General features: G+C 42.8%; 1 protein-coding gene across 14 annotated transcripts in view; it reads right to left on the bottom strand.

The window, feature by feature from the left end:
- CDK12 (cyclin dependent kinase 12) overlaps nucleotides 1–23,611 on the bottom strand; it is a 266,008-nt gene that overhangs the window by 164,980 nt on the left and 77,417 nt on the right. For all 14 annotated transcript variants that reach the window (XR_004536806.1, XR_004536805.1, XM_033918520.1 and 11 more), the window contains 4 exons: nucleotides 11,323–11,512; nucleotides 11,001–11,057; nucleotides 10,301–10,402; nucleotides 3,820–3,897 (listed from right to left, as the gene is read on the bottom strand). Coding sequence is in view for 12 of the 14 variants with exons in the window: in XM_033918520.1 (XP_033774411.1) it covers nucleotides 3,820–3,897; nucleotides 10,301–10,402; nucleotides 11,001–11,057; nucleotides 11,323–11,512 (427 nt within the window). In the remaining 2 variants the exon portion in view is untranslated. The remainder of the gene's footprint in view (nucleotides 1–3,819; nucleotides 3,898–10,300; nucleotides 10,403–11,000; nucleotides 11,058–11,322; nucleotides 11,513–23,611) is intronic.

Genomic DNA, 23,611 nt, shown 5'->3' with positions numbered 1-23,611 from the left:
TGAGTCCAGTACCTCTCCTTCACTCCCCCCAAACCCCATGGTTTGATATGTTTCCCTCTCCCTCCCCCCACACACACTCCCAGTCCCAATGATCTAACATGTCTCTCCTCTCTCTTCTGTTCCCTCAACCAAGATCTGGCATCTGTCCACTTCCCTCACATATATGCAGCATCTCTCTCTGCCTTCCTCCACCTCCTGCTCATGGATCCAGTACCTTGAAAACTGAGACAGAAAGGCACCCATGTATACATGGTGCAGGCTCTCTCAAATATTTAAAGTTACATTACACTTGGTAATGTCCACAACGGGCTCTGTGGATGACATTACCCGCATTTGAGATTATACCTGTTTGTCATCAAGTTTCAAGTTTATTAGAAATTTGATGAATCGCTTATACATAATTTACTAAGCGAATTACATTAAAATCTAAAATATGCATACACTAAAATACAAGATACGCATACAACATATAAATTTTAAAAAAAAATAACTACTCAGAAAAGAGGTTAGACCAACAGACCAACAGACAAAACTGAATGCGAAAGGAGTGAAGGGATAAAGTTACAAAATTAATAATTTTGAAAAGAAAGAAACAATAAAGGGAAAAAAACATCAGGAGGGGTATCTTTCTTTTTTTTTTTGATTTTTGATAAAAAGTCTACTGCACTGTAAATATTCCATTCAGAGGGTAAAAGCATAAGAACATAAGCAGTGCCTCCGCCGGGTCAGACCACAGGTCCATCCTGCCCGGCAGTCCACTCCCACGGCGGCCCAAACAGGTCACGACCTGTCTGAATCACCAGAAGGGGCCCCCTTGCCACCTTGGTTTCTCATTGAAGTCCTATCTTCCCATCGAAGTCCTAATCCTCTGATCTTGCACATGCACGTCCTGGTTAGCTTTCTATACTTGTGTTACATCCCAGCACCTCTCTCAGTATCCCACGATCCCTTTATCCCTCAGGAATCCGTCCAATCCCTGTTTGAATCCCTGTACCGTACTCTGCCTGATCACTTCCTCCGGTAGCGCATTCCAAGTGTCCACGACCCTTTGGGTGAAAAAAAACTTCCTTGCATTTGTTTTGAACCTATCTCCCTTCAGTTTCTCCGAATGCCCCCTCGTACGTGTTGTCCCCTTCAGTCTGAAGAATCTGTCCCTATCCACCCTCTCTATGCCCCTCATGATCTTAAAGGTCTCTATCATATCTCCCCTGAGCCTCCTTTTTTCCAGAGAGAAGAGCCCCAGCCTATCCAACCTCTCGGCGTATGGGCAGTGTTCCAGCCCTCTCCTTTGGACTCTCTCAAGTACCGCCATGTCCTTCTTGAGGTGCGGCGACCAATACTGAACGCATTATTCCAGATGTGGACGCACCATCGCTCGATACAATGGCATGATGACTTCCCACGTCCTGGTTGTTATGCCCCTCTTTATGATGCCCAGCATCCTGTTGGCTTTTTTCGAGGCTGCTGCGCACTGTGCAGATGGCTTCAGTGATGCATCCACCAGCACACCCAAGTCTCTTTCAAGTCTGCTGTCTCCCAACAATGCCCCCCCCCCCAATTTGTAGTTGAACAACGGGTTCTTTTTCCCTATATGCATGACCTTGCATTTTTCCACGTTAAAGCGCATTTGCCATTTGTTTGCCCAGTCTTCCAACTTGTCCAGGTCCCTTTGCAGGACCTCACACTCCTCCCTGGACCTAACTCTGCCGCACAGTTTGGTATCGTCTGCAAATTTTATAACCTCGCACTTTGCCTCCTTTTCCAGATCATTGATAAATATGTTGAAGAGTAACGGCCCCAGCACCGATCCCCTGTGGCACACCGCTCGTGACTCCCCGCCAGTCAGAATATTGGCCCTTTACTCCGACCCTCTGCAGTCTACCCGACAACCAGTGCTTGATCCATCTGTGCACATCCCCTCCCACCCCGTGGTTCCACAGCTTCCTAAGCAGCCTTTCATGTGGCACCTTGTCAAAAGCCTTTTGAAAATCGAGGTAAATGATGTCTATGGGTTCCCCATTGTCCACCCGACTGCTTATTCCCTCAAAGAAGTACAGAAAGTTCGTTAGGCACGACCTTCCCTTACAGAATCCTTGCTGGCTTGTTCTCAGTAGGCCATTCCTCTCGATGTGTTCGCAAATGCCGTCCTTGATCATAGCTTCCACCATCTTCCCTATAATTGAAGTCAGGCTCACCGGCCTGTAGTTCCCGGGGTCACCTCTCGATCCCTTCTTGAAGATAGGTGTGACATTCGCCAATTTCCAGTCCTCTGGTACCTCTCCAGTTTTCAAGGATAGGTTGCAAACATGCTGGATTGTGCCCGCTATTTCTTGTCTTAGTTCCTTTAGAACCCTTGGGTGGATCCCGTCCGGGCCCGGTGATTTGCCGCATTTTAACCTATCTGTTTGAGGACATCCTCCTTACTTACCTCTATGTGCTCCAATTTTTCGGCCTGTTCCCTTCTTTAAATAAGTTCCTTTGGTCAAGCTATATTTGCATAATGTAGCGACTCATTTTTTTTTGTGTGTAGGCTACTCCTAAAATATAAGGCAGCACAAAAAAAATTGACCAACCCTAGGCTTAGAAATCATTCACTTGTGAACTTGATTCACTCTTGCTTGTTGACAGAAAAAGCACAAAATCCCTCCCCACCTGAGATTTTGCTAAAATTCTTGATCTTTGGAACTTAGGAGACAACTACTTCCAGGAAATGCCATGCATGCTTGAAGCTGCAAACCAAGTTTTACAGTCTGAGAGAGCTGTTCTATCCAAGTGACAATGCAAAGACATCACCTCTTTAGTGTGCATAATCAATCCCACTGTCAATGGAAAAACACCTGTTACATCTGAGCAAAAATGGTTCTTTCAAAACCTTTCAAAAAACTAGATTTTACTAAATATTTGTTAACAGAAGCAATACACAGTTAATAGTTTACTGCTCAGCAGAAAGTACCATATTTTTCGCTCCATAAGACGCACTTTTTTCCACCTCAAAGTGGGTGGAAATCTCGGTGTGTCTTATGAAGCAAAGGTACAAATTTTGTTACCCTCCCTCCCGGTACCATTGTAAAACCCGCCGGCTGCTGACGCACCACCTTTTTTTTTTTTTTAAACACCCTCCCCCCTCGCAGATCCCCCTTTTTCACCTGGTGGTCCAGCGCCCTCGTTTTAATTCCTGGCCAGTGGCGAAACAGATCAGCAGCACGGACATCAGGAGTAAGATTTACGCTCTCCCTCTCGGCCCCACGCTGCTTTCTGAATGGCTGGAGTAGGTTCTCACGGGACTCATGAGAACTTACGACAGCCATTTGGCAAGCAGTGTGGGGCCGAGCGGGAGAGCGTAAAGCTTGCTCCTGATGTCCGCGCTGCTGATCTGTTTCGCCACTGGCCGGGAAATAAGGAGGAGCTCGGAAGAGCAAAGGCTGCGAGCACCGTCTGCAAAGTAGGTGCCGTGGCAGGCAGGGAAGGAGGGAAACCAGCTGGAGCTGCTGTGCAGGATTTTAAAAAGGTACGGGGGACTGGCTGGCTGGTTGGCCTGAATCGGGCTGGCTGGCTGGCCTGGGGCTGGATGGCAGGCTGGCTTGGGGCTGCCTACCATTAGATGTGCCCACCACTAGATGTGCCCGGTACCCTGTCCCGGCCTATCACTAGACCACCAGAAAGGGAACAGGGTACAGGGCATTTGGTTCAGAATTTTTTTTTCTTGGTTTTTCCTCCTCTAGAGGTGGTGTGTCTTATGATCAGGTGCGTCTTATGGAGCAAAAAAATACAGTATTTCTACCTTAAATGTAATAAGAACTTATGAAGACATATGTGTACCTTATCAACTCTAGCTGAGCCAGCTCCTGATTAGCCTGAAAAATGGGCTTCTTGGTAAAGAGTTCTCCCAAGATACAGCTGGAAAAAATGAAGAGAAGACATTAATGAAGAGAAAAAATAAAACTTAAAACATCTTACAGAAACTGAAACCAAGATTTCCAGACATTTACTGTGAAAAGCACTGATAACTCCTCATTTACAATATTGTCATCTCTTTGTAACTCTTCATTAACCATTTTTGTCTGCTCTTTTCAGGCTGCCAGGGAAGGTAGAAGAAAAGATTATGTCTTACCTGATAATTTTGTTTCATTTAATCATAGTAGATGAATCCAGAAGTTTGTGGGTAATAACCATGCACCAGAAAGTGGAAATAAAGAATACTAAACTGAACTGTCATATAGGATTGTATGCGCCTTGGTCAGTTAGTATTTCTCATAACAAAGTAAAAGGAAGAATTAGACAAATAGTTTTCCTTCCTCACAGAGCCAACATATGAAGAGTAAAAGAACTAGAACCAGACACAGCAACATGTAGCAACAACTTTAAACAAAGAAATCAATCCAGAAACTTGTGGGATGCAACAAAGTAGTCTTTAAACAAAGAGAACTGATGTTCTAAAGGATGTCTCCAACTGACAGTAATGTCCAAGTGATAGTACCTGGAAAAGGTATGCAAAGATGACCATACAGCCAACCTACATATTTTTTCCAAGAAGTAAGCCCTAGACTCCACTCAAGAAGCTGATAGAGCTCTGGAAGAATGTGCTTGGAGGAGGAAACTGCTTGCCAGAAAAAATATAAGTCAAAGCAACAGCCTCTTTAATCCAGTGGGCAATGGTTCCTCTTAAGGCAGCATTACTCCAATATAAGATCTGAAAGAATAATAAAAAGGTAAGTAGAACAGTGAAATTCACCAGTCGCTTCTAGATAGTGAAGAAGTGCTTGACAGAAGTCAAGAAAATGGAAAAACAGAAAATCCTTTTCTTCTTAAAAGGAGGGAAGAAACAAAGGTTGATTTAGACGATCTCTACAGGATAATGCTTGTAGCTCAGAAATCCTGCACAGAGATAAAAATATGACAACGAAAACCAACTTTAAGATAAGATCTTTCAGAACAGCCTTCCACAGAGGCTCAATGAGTGCCTTCTGCTGGGACCATAGAATCAGGTTAAGATGCCACTCAGGATGACAATTCCTATTCCCCTGGGTCCAAGGAATTCATAACAACATAAGAGTTGCCATACTGGGACAAACCGAAGGACCATTAAGCCTATTATCCTGTTTCCAGCAGTGGCCAACCCAGGTCATAAGTACCTGGCAAGATCTAAGGCAGTTTACGTCAAACTAGTGTGCTGCAGCAAGATTCCACGTGTACCATGAGATGCCGGCACACTACCTACAGAACGTGCCTCTCGCATGACATCATCACGTCAATGTCAAATTTTCCCTATTTTCTCAGAAGCCTGTAATTACAAGGAAACAAAATAATCTGAAGTGTCTGTACACGAATTCTAGAAGCCTAAAAAATAAAATAGGAGAGTTAGTATATAGCACTGAATGATGAGGTAGATATAATATACATACACAAAACCATTTAGAAATCGCCGGACTTGATGGACCTAGGGTCTGTTCCAGAGATGGCACTTCTTATGTTCTTATGCTCTCTGTCCCAATTAGTATTTTATTGAATTTTATATATAGGGACAAGCCTCAGATTTATGGAGATCTCCCCATAATGGGGTTTCTTCAAGAGAAAGAAAATCAATCTTCTCTTGCTCCCCGTGACATAACCAGTTTTGTCCCAACCTCCCTACCAAAATAATTAAATCTGAGGCTTGTCCCTATATATAAAATTCAATAAAATACTAATTGGGACATAGTCTACTGTCCATTTTGACTTTTCTAAATGGTTTTGTGTAAGTATATTTAATTAATAGATAACCATTTAATTTTTTTGGTCTTTTGTTGATCTAGATATAATAGGCATCTCAGAGACCTGATGGAAGGAGGACAATCAATGGGATGCTGTATTACCTCAGTACAAATTATATCGCAGGGACAGAGTGGATCAAATTAGGAGGGGGGAGGGGTTACGCTATATGTTAAAGAGGGAATTTAATCAAATAAAATAAGCATTCTGCATGACAGATAGCAGTGTGGAATCCATATGGATAAAAATTCCATGTGTGAAGGGAAGGAATATAAAAGTAGGGTTATAACTACCGTCCACTAGGACAAAATGAGCAAACAGATGAAGAAATGTTTTCAGAGATTAGGAAAGCAGGAAAACTGGGCAACAGTATAACAATGGGTGACTTCAATTACTATTAGTATACTGAAAGGTGAGAGCTGACAAAGTGGGAGCTACTGTCCTCTCGGACAGGGATAAGTATTTGTTGGAGGCTTACCTCCAGCTCTCTAAGCCAGTATTACATTCAGCTATCCACATAACTTTCGGACTTTATTTTCACTTAAGTGCTGGATCTATCCAATAAGGGGAAATCAGAGGGTTATCTTACAGAAGCTGAGTGTAAATTTTTGGCCAATCATTTCTATAAGATACCAGTTTTTTACTTACTGCCAAAGATCCAGAAAAATCTGCAAAACCCCCTGGCTGGCCTATTTTTTTCAGCCAGGGATTCGATGCTGGAATGGGTGTGTAAGTACATTGACTGTCACCTCCAGGAATGCCTTACGACTGTCAGTTCTCTAATGAGGGACATCACTCATTTTTCTGCAACTGGTACAACAACGGGAGGGATTCTTAGGGGAGGGTCTCCTATCTGGTCACTATAGATGTGGCCTCTCTGTATACATCAATCCCTCAGAGAGAAGCACTGGATATACTTCAGGACTGTTTGGAGCACAGGTCTCAAACACATATTGTCCCTACTGCATTTTTGTTGAGTTTAAGTGAAGTAGCCATGAGGGATGGAGAAATTAGGTTCTTACCTGCTAATTTTCTTTCTTTTAGTCTCTTCAGAATGGCACAGCTCACTGATGGGTAATATCTCACCATGACCAGCAGATGGAGACTGAACAACAAACTTTTGGCTGTAGTACAAGTGAACTGTGCAATCCCAAGTACAATCAGTCTGCCAAATAGCCAAGCAGAACTAAGAAACTAATGAGTGTGAATTATGACACCACCACCACTCCCCACAGGAACAATTAACCTAGAAAATACACTGTTGGAAATTGAAGAGAAGGACATTCAGAAACATCCCCATAGCTCGCCAACTATGCCAGACAAACCAAAAGCCGCTGGTCATGTAATCTCCCCTAACCTACCAAAAACATGAGATCCTGCAGAAAAAAAACCACTCTTCATGCGAATCCCGAAAGAAAACAGACAGGGCATGGACTGTGCCAATCTGTGCCGAACTTGCGGCGGGGTTCCCTGGCTGCTGGCACCTGATGCAGTCCCAAATACAATCAGTCTGCCGAATAGCCAAGCAGAACTAAGAAACTAATAAGTATGAATTATGACAACAATAACACACTGTTGGAAATTAAAGAGAAGGATATTCAGAACCAACCCCACAGCTCGCCAGCTACGCCAGATGAACCAAAAGGCGCTAGTCATATAATCTCCCCTAACCTACAAAAAACACGAGATTCCACAGAAAAAAACCCCACATTCTTCATGTGAAACCTAAAAGAAAACAGACAGGGCATGGACTGTGCCAATCTGGAGAGACTAAAAGAAAGAAAATTAGCAGGTAAGGACCTAATTTCTTCTTCTTTAATCGTCTCTCCAGACCAGCACAGCTCACTGATGGGACTTATCAAAGCAGTACCCATCATGGGTGGGACCCCCGAAGGGCTGCCACAAGCATGCGCTCCCCGAACACCACGTCCCAACATGCCTGAATATCCACACGGTAGAACCGCACAAAGGAATGGAGAGAAGACCAACAGGTGTGCTTTACATATATCCACTGGAGGCACCAGCAAACTCAAACCAAGAAGCAGCCTGACCCCAGAATGAGCATTGAGAAATTCCGAAACAGACTTCTTTTGAAGATACACTGAAGCAATAGTCTCCTTGATCCAGCGAGCAATGGTGGCCTTGGAAGCACCGTCCCCCTTATGAGAACCCACTGAGGACAAAAAGACGATCCGATTTTTGGACCCGGCAGACATACAACTTGCACAACTGCCTCTGCTCCAAAGAACCCTCCCGACTACTCAAGGCCGGTAGGACCACGGACTGGACGAGAGTAGTAGTAGTGGGGAACAAAACCAGCACTGTCTGGAACCAAACTGGAGAAGATGTTAAGGGCACCCCCCCGAGACAGAAGCAGGACCTCTGGCTGCAAGAACATAAGCTTTACATAGTGCCAAAACAAATTCTGGGTGAATAACCCCTGGCGACCCCAAGGGACTCCCTGTCACAGCATTGGGACCCAGCAGAAACCTGTCCCTGTCTCTCCAACAGAGGGGGAAGGTCACCTGAGGACACTGAAATAATGGAGGTGCTTCCCACCAAAACTGGAGCCGAAACCACCAAAATTGGAGCTCGAGGCCTGTGGTATCTGGGAAGCCTGAACTGTTCCAGCCACTAAAGCAGGCAAGCTGGCAGCAGTGGTAAGGGAGTTCCCAACCGCTGCGGCAGTAAGTGAATCCTTTTTACCCAGACCATCAATGGCTGGGAAACCTCCCACGTGGGTGTTGGGGGAAGCCCGGGCTTAACCTGCGATCATTTGCTGACTCACGAGGCACTTGTGGCAGGGTTCCCTGGCTGCCGGCATCTGATGCCAACAAGGATCCCCCACCGCTCCAGCCTGTACAATGCTTGCACAGGCCGGCTGCGAATGCCTCCTGTCTGGAGCACAATGAGCAATTTTTCCCTTGTAAAGTGCTCATTTTGCTGAAAACTGCCCTAGCTGTAAAATAAGTGCTGGTTAGATGAGAAAACACAGTAAAAGAGCAATTTGAAAGGGAAAAGAGCCTTTTAGACTTGTGTTCTTCAACCGCCTGACTGTGGACCGGTCCGCAGAAATTTTCTGACAGTCAACAGGGCCGGCACGTCCATCGAGCCAAAGACAGTGTTCTTCAGCCGCTGGTCCACGGTGCGATCAATGCGGCCTCTTCGGGCCGGCTCCCTGAGTGCTGCAGTGCACAAAGCCGTGGGAAAAGGCTCCTACGTGTGTCCTGCGCCTGAACCGGAAGCCTTCTCCCTGACATCGCAACGTCAGAGGGAAAGCTTCCAGATAAGGCGTGGGATGCGCGCAAGGAGCCACTGCCCACAGCTTTGTGCACTGCAGCACTCAGGGAGCCGGCCCAAAGACACCGCGTTGATCGCACTGTGGACCAGCCCAAAGATAACACCGGGGAGCAGGCCAGAAGGCAATGGAGGGAGATAGATAACAACGGTAGGGGGTAATGCTTTTATTTTTTTTATTTTTTATTTAGTGATTGATTTATATCTGCTGTCTGTTCAGGAAGAAATGCATTTATTTCTTTTCCTCTGGGCTTGTACTGCTTGCAGAGTCTTGCATCTTAGGGTTTGTTTGTAAATAATAGTACTTTTAGTTTTTGGTCCTGGTAGGAATGAATGTTGAAAAGCATACAGTGTGTTTGTGTATTTTAATTTTGTGGTTAACCATTACGTGTTGTTAATACGATTATGGTGTGTGTGTGTGTATATGAAAAATGAATGGAAAAAATTGTGTTATAATTAGTACTATTATGTGGGCGGGGTCTGGGGCAGAGATGGGCACGACTTAGCCCTGTGTTCTTCAATTGCCGGTCCACAAAATAATTATTTTATTTCCGCTGGCCCATAGGTGTCAAAAGGTTGAAGAACACTACTTTAGACCAGCACAACCTCAGGATTTTTTTTTTTTTTTTTCAGAACAGACTCCACTGGCTCTAAAAGCCGGAGGCCTGACCAGTATCGGTGGCCAGGCTGCCAGCTGAGGCACCTCTACAAAAATATGTGCAGGTGGAGGAAGGGGGGGGGGAAGGACCCCGCTCGAGACCCGCTGGGTTTGACATCCCCGAGGTCAGACAGATCCCTAGACAGGACCCGTCCAAGCTCCGTCCAGCACCAGAAAAGATCAGGAAGCTTAAGCAAAATCCAACAGTGCTAAACAGAGGGGAGCCTTAAGATTCCTATTTCACCTGCTAGAGACCGAAAAAGACTGGGTTAGGAGGGGGGAGCCTCAGTCTCCATCTGCAGGTCACAGTGAGAGATAACCCATTCGCAATGAACTGTACCAATCTACAGGTGCTGCAGAATACTTTTTTTTACAGAAAGTATGATAGATGCATGGAACAGTTTCCCAGAAGAGGCGGTGGAGACAGAGACTGTGTCTGAATTCAAAAGGGCCTTGGATAGGCAAGTGGGATCTCTCGGAGAGAGAACAAGATAATGGTTACTGCAGATGGGCAGACTAGATGAGCCATTTGGCCTTTATCTGCTATCATGTTTCTATGTTTCTAATAAAAAGATTTTTCTAAAGTGAGGGGCTTACCCACAGCTCCACACATCTATAGCTGGTGTATAACGTTCTTCTCCAAGCAGCAATTCAGGGGGTCGGTACCACAACGTGATGACTTTATTAGTGTAAGGACGGCTAAAAAATTAAACAACACAAAATGAGACAATAAAACCCAAATGCCTTAAAAGAACCTCAGCAATGCTATTACTAGACATATGCAGCGCTGTACACATTTATATGCAGGTTCTTTCTCATACCCTAGTGGGCTCACAATCAAAGGTTATTTTTTTGTACCTGGGGCAATAGATGGTTAAAGAGTTGCAGTAGGAATTGAACCCAGTCCCCAGACCACTGCATTAAGCATTAGGCTACTTCTCCACTGTATCTTTTACTGCAGTTTTATTCATTGAAACTTGGAAAATTTATGAATGCCAGTCATGATTACTGACAACAGCAACATAGATTATAAATGCACACTGATAATACATACTATTGTATCAGCAAGTCAAAATATTTTCATTTGAAGTTTGCTTTTCAATTCATGTCTATTTGCCAAAATGGTGGTGTTGGTTGCCTTCTTTTAGGCATACAAGCATGCGTTTAACTGGGACTGGTAAGACCAACCCAGGAATCATGCCTCTAAAAGGGGATAGAACTGGAGCATGGCAGACGAGCAAAGTCTCATGCAACCAAATTCTATTTCAAGGCGGTTCTTCTTTAAATGAAATCTTACCTTTCTTCTGAGCTGTACAGCCGAGCAAGACCAAAATCAGCTAGCTTAATCTGTCCACTGGAAAGCGAAAATACAACAGTGTTATCAGTATTCTGAGATTGCGCGAACACACAAACAAAAAAAGCATTCAAATCTTTGACTGCTCATTAGCATATTCTGCAAGTTTAGGTTATCATGCTCTCTGAGAAAAGCAGAAATATGTTCTAAGTTCATATGTTTATCATGCTACAAACTGTATTGAATCCTAGCTGAAAAATTGTGGTATAGAAGAAAAATATATGGTATGGTATCATCACAGGGCAAGACAACACCAATAGCTTACCTGTTGTTCAATAAAATGTTGGAACATTTGATATCACGGTGGAGGAAGTTTTTCTTGTGACAGTAGTCAAGTCCCTCCATCAACTGCTTCATGAAAGACTTGATATGATCCTCAGAAAACTGTACCAAACCAGATTCCAACAGTCCCATCAGATCATGATCCATATACTCAAATACCAGGTAAAAGGCACCTAGGGCAAACCAAGAGATCAGGCTTGAGAAACTAACCCAGTGAACATGCTTAAAAATGTGAAATTAGGTCTTATCTGCTAATTTTCATTTACTCATCATCCCTTCAAACCAACCCAGACAAGTGCTAATTACCAAAGCAGTACTCAACAAGATTTGGATGTAGCCAAACCAGCAGCTCCTAGTCCCAAATTTGATAACCTTTTGCCGAGACTAAACATTCTGCCTAGTGTCGAGCAAAGGAATATACAGTTGACCAGGTGGCTTGTCCTGCAAATATCCCAAGGAGGAATTGGCGTCTGCTCCACCCACGAAGAAGTCTAAGCTCTGGTCAAATGAGTTTTCAAAACATTTGGCAACTGCCAAGTCTTGAATGAATAAACTGATTCTATCATCTCCTTGATACATCTGACAGTAGAGGATTTTGAGGCCACTTCACTCTTCATGAAAAACAGCCTGACTTCCAAAACGCTTCAGTTCTTTTCCAATTAACATGTACCACGGTCTGACCAACCATAGTAACATAGTAACATAGTAACATAGTAGATGACGGCAGATAAAGACCCGAATGGTCCATCCAGTCTGCCCAACCTGATTCAATTTAGATTTTTTTTTTTTTTTTTTTTTTTTTTCTTCTTAGCTATTTCTGGGCGAGAATCCAAAGCTTTACCCGGTACTGTGCTTGAGTTCCAACTGCCAAAATCTCTGTTAAGACTTACTCCAGCCCATCTACACCCTCCCAGCCATTGAAGCCCTTCCCAGCCCATCCTCCACCAAACGGCCATATACAGACACAGACCGTGCAAGTCTGCCCAGTAACTGGCCTAGTTCAATATTTAATATTATTTTCTGATTCTAAATCTTCTGTGTTCATCCCACGCTTCTTTGAACTCAGTCACAGTTTTACTCTCCACCACCTCTCTCGGGAGCGCATTCCAGGCATCCACCACCCTCTCCGTAAAGTAGAATTTCCTAACATTGCCCCTGAATCTACCACCCCTCAACCTCAAATTATGTCCTCTGGTTTTACCATTTTCCTTTCTCTGGAAAAGATTTTGTTCTACATTAATACCCTTCAAGTATTTGAACGTCTGAATCATATCTCCCCTGTCTCTCCTTTCCTCTAGGGTATACATATTCAGGTCTTCCAGTCTCTCCTCATACGTCTTCTGGCGCAAGCCTCCTATCATTTTCGTCGCCCTCCTCTGGACCGCCTCAAGTCTTCTTATGTCTTTCGCCAGATACGGTCTCCAAAACTGAACACAATACTCCAAGTGGGGCCTCACCAATGACCTGTACAGGGGCATCAACACCTTCTTCCTTCTACTGACTACGCCTCTCTTTATACAGCCCAGAATCCTTCTGGCAGCAGCCACTGCCTTATCACACTGTTTTTTCGCCTTAAGATCTTCGGACACTATCACCCCAAGGTCCCTCTCTCCGTCCGTGCATATCAGCTTCTCTCCTCCCAGCATATACGGTTCCTTCCTATTATTAATCCCCAAATGCATTACTCTGCATTTCTTTGCATTGAATTTTAGTTGCCAGGCATTAGACCATTCCTCTAACTTTTGCAGATCCTTTTTCATATTATCCACTCCCTCTTCGGTGTCTACTCTGTTACAAATCTTGGTATCATCTGCAAAAAGGCACACTTTTCCTTCTAGCCCTACAGCAATGTCACTTACATACATATTGAACAGGATTGGCCCCAGCACCGAACCCTGAGGGACTCCACTAGTCACCTTTCCTTCCTTCGAGCGACTTCCATTAACCACCACCCTCTGGCGTCTGTCCGATAGCCAGTTTCTGACCCAGTTCACCACTTTGGGTAATAACTTCAGCCCTTCAAGTTTGTTCAACAGCCTCCTATGAGGAACTGTATCAAAGGCTTTGCTGAAATCCAAGTAAATTACATCTAGCATATGTCCTTGATCCAGCTCTCTGGTCACCCAATCAAAAAATTCAATCAGGTTCGTTTGGCACGATTTACCTTTTGTAAAGCCATGTTGCCTCGGATCCTGTAACCCATTAGATTCAAGGAAATACACTATCCTTTCTTTCAGCAACACTTCCATTATTTTTCCAACAACTGAAGTGAGGTTCACCGGCCTGTAGTTTCCTGCTTCATCCCTGTGACCACTTTTATGAATAGGGACCACATCCGCTCTCCTCCAATCCCCAGGAATCACTCCCGTCTCCAGAGATTTGTTGAACAAGTCTTTAATAGGACTCGCCAGAACCTCTCTGAGTTCCCTTAGTATCCTGGGATGGATCCCGTCTGGTCCCATCGCTTTGTCCACCTTCAGTTTTTCAAGTTGCTCATAAACACCCTCCTCCGTGAACGGCGCAGAATCTACTCCATTTTCTCGTGTAACTTTGCCGGACAATCTCGGTCCTTCTCCAGGATTTTCTTCTGTGAACACAGAACAGAAGTATTTGTTTAGCACATTTGCTTTCTCCTCATCACTCTCCACATATTTGTTCCCAGCATCTTTTAGCCTAGCAATTCCATTTTTTATCTTCCTCCTTTCACTAATATATCTGAAAAAATTTTTATCTCCCTTTTTTACATTTTTAGCCATTTGTTCTTCCGCCTGTGCCTTCGCTAAACGTATCTCTCTCTTGGCTTCTTTCAGTTTCACCCTGTAGTCCTTTCTGCTCTCCTCTTCTTGGGTTTTTTTATATTTCATGAACGCCAACTCTTTCGCCTTTATTTTCTCAGCCACTAGGTTGGAGAACCATATCGGCTTCCTTTTTCTCTTGTTTTTATTGATTTTCTTCACATAAAGGTCCGTAGCCATTTTTATCGCTCCTTTCAGCTTAGACCACTGTCTTTCCACTTCTCTTATGTCCTCCCATCCTAACAGCTCTTTCTTCAGGTACTTTCCCATTGCATTAAAGTCCGTACGTTTGAAATCTAGGACTTTAAGTATCGTGCGGCCGCTCTCCACTTTAGCCGTTATATCAAACCAAACCGTTTGATGATCGCTACTACCCAGGTGAGCACCCACTCGAACATTAGAGATACTCTCTCCATTTGTGAGGACCAGATCCAATATCGCTTTTTCCCTTGTGGGTTCCGTCACCATTTGTCTGAGCAGAGCCTCTTGAAAGGCATCCACAATCTCCCTACTTCTTTCCGATTCCGCAGTCGGAACATTCCAGTCCGCATCCGGCAGGTTGAAATCTCCCAACAGCAGAACCTCCTCTTTCCTTCCAAACTTTTGGATATCCACAATCAGATCCTTATCAATTTGCTGCGATTGAGTCGGAGGTCTGTAGACTACACCCACGTAGATAGAAGTTCCATCTTCTCTTTTCAGAGCAATCCATATCGCTTCTTCCTCTCCCCAGGTCCCTTGCATTTCGGTCGCTTGGATATTGATCTTTACATAGAGAGCTACTCCTCCACCTTTATGACCATCTCTGTCCTTCCTAAAAAGATTATATCCCGGTATGTTTGCATCCCATCCATGTGATTCACTGAACCATGTCTCTGTGATAGCAACAATATCTAGATCTGCCTCTAATATCAGGGCTTGCAGATCATGAACTTTGTTGCTTAGACTGCGAGCATTTGTGGTCATCGCTTTCCAGCTATTTTTCAGCGATAATCTCCTTTTTCGTATGGATTTTTGTGTCGTTTCACTTTCCGCTGCAATACTAAGAAATGAGTTGCTGATATTGCTTTTGTTGCAGCCTTTACTACTATCACATCTTTTCTTTTGCCGGGGGTGGTCTCTACATACACCACCCCCACCTTCTAGTTTAAATGCCTAGAAAAATATTGTCTAAATTTCTCTGCAAGGTTTCTTTTTCCTGCTGTAGTAATATGTAGCCCATCAGTGCAATATAGCTTCTTGTCCTTCCATGTATTTCCCCATCCTCCTATGTACCTGAAGCCTTCTTGATGACACCAGGCTCTGAGCCATCTATTAAAGTCCTCTGTGTTTTTCATTCTTTGCTCTCCTTTTCCATATGCAGGCAGTATTTCAGAAAAAGCTAAAGTCTTTACAAAAGGTTTCACGCCCTCACCAAGCTCCCGAAAAGCTTTCTGTGCTGCAAGTGTGGAGTTGTTGGCCAGGTCATTTGTTCCCAGATGGATAACAACATCAGTGTTAAAATCCTTAGTTTCTTCCTTAATTATAGTCAGTATTTGCCTGGAACTCCTGGTAGCTGAGGATCCTGGAAGACATTTCACTATTTTGGACTCCTCGCCCTGTGTTCCAAGGTTAATGCCTCTGATGATGGAATCTCCCAACAGTAATAGTTTTCTGTTTTTGGCTTTTTTATTTTTACTTAGGGTGCTCTTGTTCTCTTGAGTTTCTTTCATTGGTTCCAGTCCCACCTCCCTTCTGTTTTCCTGAGTATCGCAGTGCACTAGTGGAGCGAAGGAATTCTGTAGAGGTAATATTAGTGAAGGTGGATGTTTCTGTGTTACATGTCGCAGTCTTCCTGAGCCTACTGTGACCCATTTGTTCCTGGGTTGTTTTATTCTTTGAGGTAGAGGTGGTAAGTTGGTATGATTTTGTGGAGTGATGGAAGCTGCTTTAATTGTATTCAATTCCTGTTTAAGTTTGCAGAGCTCCTCCTTAATACTGGCAAGTTGAAGACAGATGGGGCAAGCCTTAAGCCTCCAAATAGTATGTCTTGGAATTAAAGCACCACAGTGATTGCATAGAATAAAGGTCATCTTGATTGGTTGTGAAGTCCTGATTATATGGGTTTCTATATATGAATAGTGGTCCCTGGGGTTGGTGGGACTATAAGTAAGACTACTAGTAAGGCAGAAATATAGGCTCTATACCACCTAAAACACAGTATTTTAAACAAAACTGCAGGTTCTATCAGTGCTACCCTAAAACACAGGATTTATAACAGGATTTTCCCTACTTTAGTCACCCTGAGCCACAGGCACCAGAAATATAGGCTCTATACCACCTAAAACACAGTATTTTAAACAAAACTGCAGGAAGAGGAAATAAGATTTAACAGAGGAAAGAGAAGGATTTTTTTGTGCTTTTTTTTTATATTTTTTTAGTAAGAAACAGGGAGGAGAAGAGAAATTAAGCAGATATAATGCTGAAAACCAGTGAAAAGCTGAAATATGAAATGCTGAAATATGAAAATCTGAGTAACTTAGCTTTTAGAAGTTCACAGGGCAGCCTTGTTTCAGCAATGTCCCAAAGATAATGCAATTAACCTTAGAAGTAAAACAGAACCCCTCCCTTCTCCACCTAATCAGCAGAAAACAATGGCTGAATACTGCTGATGCCCCACTTCAGTATCCTCTGAAGCTTTTAAGGATTGGTACAGAGATGATGTGAAATAGAATGGGGAAACCACCTTGGGAAGAAAGGGGAAAAGGTGATGGGACTTGATATACCGCTTTTTCTGTATGGTTTACACATTCAAGGCAGTTTACATATTTTAGAAAGACACTTATTTTGTATCTGGGGCAATGAAGTGTAAAATGACTTACCCAGTGTCACAAGAAACTGCAGTGAAAGGATGGCACAGGACATGACACAACACAACCACAGTATGGTTGGGAAATATCATGTCACCAAAGCTGCTGCTCAGGTTACAGCTTCTGTCTCTGTGCAGACAGAAAATGTTTACCCAGGCAGAGATAATTGTTCCATGTGCAATCTGTCTTCAGCTTGAATCCCTTATGAAGGAAGTAAAGGAACTGAGAGAGGAAGTGACAAGATGATAAGCATCTGTGAGAATGAGAGGTACATTGATGAAATGGTTCATGAAGAAGAGGCTGTGCTGAGGGAAACCACCTGGATTTAAATTACAGAACCCTGCAAGATTGGTATTGTGACTCCACCCGCCCTTGAACTGAAGAACCGGTATGCTGCCTTGCAAGTGGAAGAGATGAGCGCATCCCAGGGAGAGGAAGGACCAAAGCTTGAAATCCCCCAAACTGATGGATCCATGGCTACTATGAGACGTAAGGTAGTGATGGTTGGCGATTCCCTTCTGAGAGGTACAGAAGCGTCCATCTGAAGACCAGATATGATGTCCCAGGAGGAATGCTGCCTGCCTGGTGCCAAAATCCAAGATGTTACGGAGAGATTGCCAAGACTCATCAAGCCTGATGACTATTATCCGATGTTGCTCATCCATGTTAGCACTAATGATACTGCCAGGTACCCCTGCAAAAGTATCAAAAATGAATTTATAGCTATGGGAGAGAAGGTGAAGCAATCAGGTGCGCAGGTGTTATTCTCAATCATCTTCCCCGTCAAGCATCTTCCCTGTCAAGAGTAAGGGCGAGGTCACAGAAGCACGCATCCAGGAGATGAATGTGTGGCTACATGGATGGTGTCGAGAGTTTTTTGGCTTCCTGGACCATGGATTGATTTTCCAAGAGCTGCTGAACAGGGATGGTAGACATCTATCAAAGAAGGGAAAAAGTGTCATCGGCGGCAGGCTGGCTAATCTACTGAAGAGGGCTTTAAACTAGAAGTGATGGGGCAGGGTGATCAAAGCCCTCTGATGAGTATAAGCCCTCAGGTAAGTAAATCACTGAATATCTCTACACAGATGGGAAAAGGGGCAATGTCTGAAAAGCAGTATATAATAATGCTCAAAGTATGGGAAACAAGATTCTGGATCTAGAAGCTGTGATGGAAGAAGAGGAGTTAGATATAGTAGCCATCACAGAGACATGGTTCACAGAGAACCATGACTGGGATGTAGTTATACCGGGCTATAATCTGTTCAGGAAAGGAAGAAAGGAAGGGGGGGGGAGTAGTGTTATATGTTAAAGATCATATTAAATCACCAAACACAAGTGTGGAAGGATCATATAATACACAAACTACCCCCTTCTACTCAAAAAAACACACTCTAAAGAAAACAGAGAATAAAATGGAAGCAAATAATCAATTTTCTGTAAATGCAAAGGCTTTACAGACATCTAAGCCAACCAATGTAAGAGATTACAAAGGAAAAAGCCTCAGAGTCCCTCCCACAAACACCGTAATGAGTGAAACATAAGTGGGAAAATATTTCAGGGGTAAAACTCGTCATAGGCATAAAAAACCTTATATATTGGGAGATGTTATAAGCCATAGGCAATGCAGGAAGAACAAGAGAAAATTACTTCAAGCGCTTTCAGCTGCTAATTACTTCATTTCAAATAATCATGAAGAGAAAAAAATGAACTGGTAGTTTGTGTGTGTGAAAGATCATTAAAGCTTCACAACTACAGGATCTGCAGGGCAAGAAAAGCCACCGTGGATCAATTTGGAAAGAGGGAATGGTAAATATATTTACATTGGTGTGATATATAGGCCTCCTTCACAGACAGAAGTTGGCAGATTGAATAGTAGACATTCAGACTATATCTAAAAAAAGGGAAGTTTAACTAATAAGTGATTTTAACATGTTGAATAGTAGACATTCAGACTATATCTAAAAAAAGGGAAGTTGGAGATTACTGTTACCTGCCTGGTGAACAAGACTGAGGGACTGTTTCCTGCCCTTCAGGGACTCAGCATTTAGTAAAGTTGCCTGCTGGTGACTTTTGGAGCCGACCCCCATGTAGGTTTCTGCGGGGACGTCGGGACCGCGTCATCAGGGTCCTTCCCTTGCCTCTTAAGAGACGCTGCAGCATGGCCACAGGATGTGGCCAAAGGGGCTCCAAGGGGCACGTGGAGCTCCGTGGACCAACTGGAGTAAAGGGTATATTATTGTTTAATTTCCTTTCTATTCAGATTTTGAATATTATTTTTATTATTTATAATGGGAAAAAGAAAAGCGAAACTTAAGAGTTAATGGGCCCGATTGACCGCCATCTGTTACCTACTAATATTAATCCTGTGATGGTTAACGCAGCGTCAACATCTGGGGCATTTCTCAGCCCCTTGGATAGAACTCCTCCACTCCCTCTGGTGACTTCTTCTGAGGCCAACCTATCAGGTAGGCCTATTGAGTCTCTAGTAGAGCCTCAGCAGAGTTTGACATCAATTCTGAATTTTGGAGTGATGCTCAAGGCCATCTCCTTTTAAGAGGAGGCCTTAACCCTGCATGAGACTCCTCAAGAAATATCTCTTAAAGACCTTTGGTTGATTAATACTCGTGTAGAGGGTTTGTTAAAGTCAGTGGCTACTCAGAATTTAAATTTTTCTCAGGAAATAATTCAAAAGCTGGAAAATAATGATGTAAATGTGAAGATTTTGGATAAACGTCTTGTAGCAATTGAATCTCAGACACTATCTTTGCAAATACTTTCAGCATCACTTGTAAAATATTCCCACACAGTACATTCTAAGTTTGAAATGTTTGAAAATTTAAGAGTTAAAAATCTGCGTTTAGCTAATTTTCCGAGGATTCATTTATTATTACCTGAAATCTTGCTTAGGAAATATTTTAAGGAAGTCCTTGGGATATCTAACGCTGATTTATTACCTATATCAACATGTTACTATATCCCACAAAAGAAGAAAATTCCATCTAAATTAGAAATAGAAGAACTTGCCCCCACAGAATTTGACTTTATGAGTTTTTTGGAAGACTCACAAGATACCATTTTGACTAGAGCTGCATTACTTGTAAAATGTTTAAATGAGTCTGACAAAACACTGATCTTAAAAACTTATTTTCAAAATAAAAATAAGTAGTTCTGTGGTTTTTCCGGACTTTGCTAAGGCAACTCAGTTTAAAAGAAAGGCATTTCTGACATTAAAACCTTGAGTATTGGCAATTGAAGCATCTTTTTATTTAAAGTTTCCATGTAAATGCATACTTAAATATCAGGATAAAGATTGTATCTTTTGGGATCCTCTACAACTAGAGCAATTTTTATTAGTTCAAGAAACTCATAAATCATAAACTGATATCTACTGTTCTTTTGGAGTTAATTAAAAGAAACCAGTGTGTTGAGAATTCATAAAAATAAAAGTTTTTTTGAAAAATTATTCAATTAGATTTTACTACTATTTGGAATCTCTTAATTGCAATTGTACTTTTCTTTTGATTTAGAATGGTAAATCTTCCTTAATGTGGGCTTGATAGAAATAATGTTTTTAACAATGTAAGAGATGTATTTTTTATTTGTTTGTTTTCAAAATTCCATTCTTGACTCTGTATAGAGAATATTTTGAAAATTATAAATAAAAAAGGGAAATTTTACTAATAAGTGATTTTAACATGTTGAATAGTAGACATTCAGAAAATATCTTAAAAAAGGGAAGTTTTACTAATAAGTGATTTTAACATGCTGGACCCCTATTGCGGGGTCTTCTAAAAGTAGGGAGATCATGGATTCTCTACAAGAACAACTGTTCCAGCAGTTGATAATGGAATGCATAATGATTTAATGCATACAAATGGAGAAAGTGTTTCTGATGTTACAGAGGGATCATCAGGCATCCAGTGATCACTGTATTCAATGGTTTAATATTAAGATGGGTATAAAGAGAGCTCATTCAAAAATGAAGGTTCTATACTTTAAAAAACTAACTTTGTTTGGATGGGGGATTATGCCAAGGAACTGTTGTCTGGATATCAATGTCTAGAAGGAATAGAAATGCAGTGGGTAAAACTGAAAGGAGCAACAAAGGGCAACAAAGCTTTTTGTCAGGCAAGTAAGTAAGATGAAAAGAAGGTCAATTTGGATCTCAAAAGTAGTAGCTGAGAAGGTAAGGAATAAGAAGTTAGCTTTCTAAACTAAATCAAATTAATGGAAACGCTTTTAAAACATAGAATGGTGAAGTTTCTGGAGTCTGTTGGATTACAGGACCGAAAGGAACATGGATTCACTAGAGGTAGGTCTTATCAGACAAATTTGATCAATTTCTTTGACTGGAATTAGACAAAGAATTGGATAGAGGGATTGCACTAGATGTGATATTTAGATTTTAGCAAAGCCTTTAACAGTGTTCCTCACAGACATCTAATAAATAAACTGAGTGCCCTCGGGATGGGCCCCAAAGTGAGAAGCTGGATCAGAAACTGGTTGAGTGGAAGATGACAGAGGGTAGGGGTCAACAGAGATCATTCTGAGGAAAGGGATGTTACCAGTGGTGTGCCTCAAGGTTCTGTTCTTGGGCCTGTTCTTTTTAACATTTTTATAAACAATATTGTAACAGGGCTGATACCAAAATCTGCAATAGAGTAGACATCCCAGATGGTGTGAATAACATGAAGAAAGACCTAGCGAAGCTTGACGAATGGTCTGAAATTTGGCAGCTAAAATTTAATGCTAAGAAATGCAAGGTCATGCATTTGGGCTGCAAAAATCTGAAAGATATAGTTCAGGGGGCTGAAATATAATATACTGACACCTTTGCCAGCACTCGCAAAAGATCATACACACCATCCCGCCCTGTAGCCCATCCCAGCCCTCAGAAGCTGAGGAGGCACTACTGCCACTGTTCTCTAGAGCAGTGGTTCCCAACCCTGTCCTGGAGGAACACCAGGCCAATTGGGTTTTCAGGCTAGCCCTAATGAATATGCATGAAGCAAATTTGCATGCCTATCACTTCCATCATATGCAAATCTCTCTCATGCATATTCACTAGGGCTAGCCTGAAAACCCGATTGGCCTGGTGTTCCTCCAGGACAGGGTTGGGAATCACTGCTCTAGAGAATGCAGAAGAGCTAGGCAGCACACACCCCAAGAGACATCGACACAGCAGCTGTAACTCTGAAAAGAGCAGGTTTAAAAACATTCCTGAGAACCACATCTACCCAGCGATCCTGCATATCATAACGTAAGAATAGCTTTACTGGATCAGACCAATGGTCCATCATGCCCAGTAGTCCGTTCTCATGGTGACCAATTCAGGTCACCAGTACCTGGCCAAAACCCAAGGAGTAGCAATATTCCATGCTACCGATCTAGGGCAAGCAGTGGCTTCCCCCATGTCTCTCAATAAAAGACTATGAACTTTTCCTCCAGGAACTCGTCCAAACTTTTCTTAAAACCAGCTACGCTATCCGCTCTTACCAGAACCTCTGGCAATGCGTTCCAGAGCTTAACTATTCTCTGAATGAAAATTTTTTTCTTCCTATTGGTTTTAAAAGTATTTCCCTGTAACTTTGAGTGTCCCTTAGTCTTTGTAATTTTTGACGAAGTGAAAAATCGATCCATTTGTACCTGTTCTACTCCACTCAGGATTTTGTAAACTTCAATCATATCTCAGCTGTCTCTTTTGCCACGCTTAGCAGGCAGCAGTAGCATCCCTGAGTCACAGATGCTGGCACCTCAGTGGCTCATGGATGCCTTTTTACTTCATCCTTCCAGAGGAACTCATTTGTTACAAAGTAACTTGCCCAACTCTGGTACCTTAGTAGCCCTGCCACCTTATTGCCCAACCCTCAGTTAACAACATATGCTTCAAGGATAGTAAAAAGTTTCTCTTCCCATAACCAGGGCAGAACAGGTTTCTCCTCACTATATAGATGCCAAAACGATAGCAATGTACCTACCCACATGTTTACTCATGGAAAACCACGGTTTCCTTGCCTGCCTCCGCACAACTTTATTATTTTACCTTGACTGCGTACAGTAGATTTTATTTTTTACTGTTGAATTCTGAAATGCATTTCCTGCATACCTGTAAAAACGTGAGGAAGACGACGTCTTTCGTGAACATGCCGAAATCTTATTCACATCCTTCCCTAGGCCTGTTGTCAATAAGGGCCTCTCTGGTTTACAAAATGGGAGGGGGGGAATCACCCCAGAAAGGAGCTGGGTGGAGACATCATTGCAGGCTGGAAGATGGGACGGGCAGCAGAGGTGAGACGATCCGCCTACAGCAACCTCCCTCCAAGAGTTCCAGCAGGAAACAAAAACCCTTCACTACATTCATTCCCACCACCCCTCCTAAAGTCAGCAGCCCTGAGTCTTCATAGCCTTGGCCCCTCCTCTTCATTGCATTTCAGTTTGCATACAGGAAAAGAGCATGTGATTTTATTTTCTTTTTTTTTAACAACAAAAAAATGGATTCTTGATCTTAGCAAACTTTTCTGGGGCATTCTCCCCTTCGCCGTCTTCTACAGCGGCTGCATGCGTGCCCAGATACTGATGAGGGAGTTAAGCATGAATGTTCCGGGAGGGGAGGGGAGGGGAGGGGGAG

The sequence above is a fragment of the Geotrypetes seraphini genome, chromosome 13 (assembly GCF_902459505.1).
Source record: "Geotrypetes seraphini chromosome 13, aGeoSer1.1, whole genome shotgun sequence".
NCBI lineage: Eukaryota > Metazoa > Chordata > Amphibia > Gymnophiona > Dermophiidae > Geotrypetes > Geotrypetes seraphini.
This window is presented reverse-complemented; position numbering and strand designations above follow the sequence as displayed.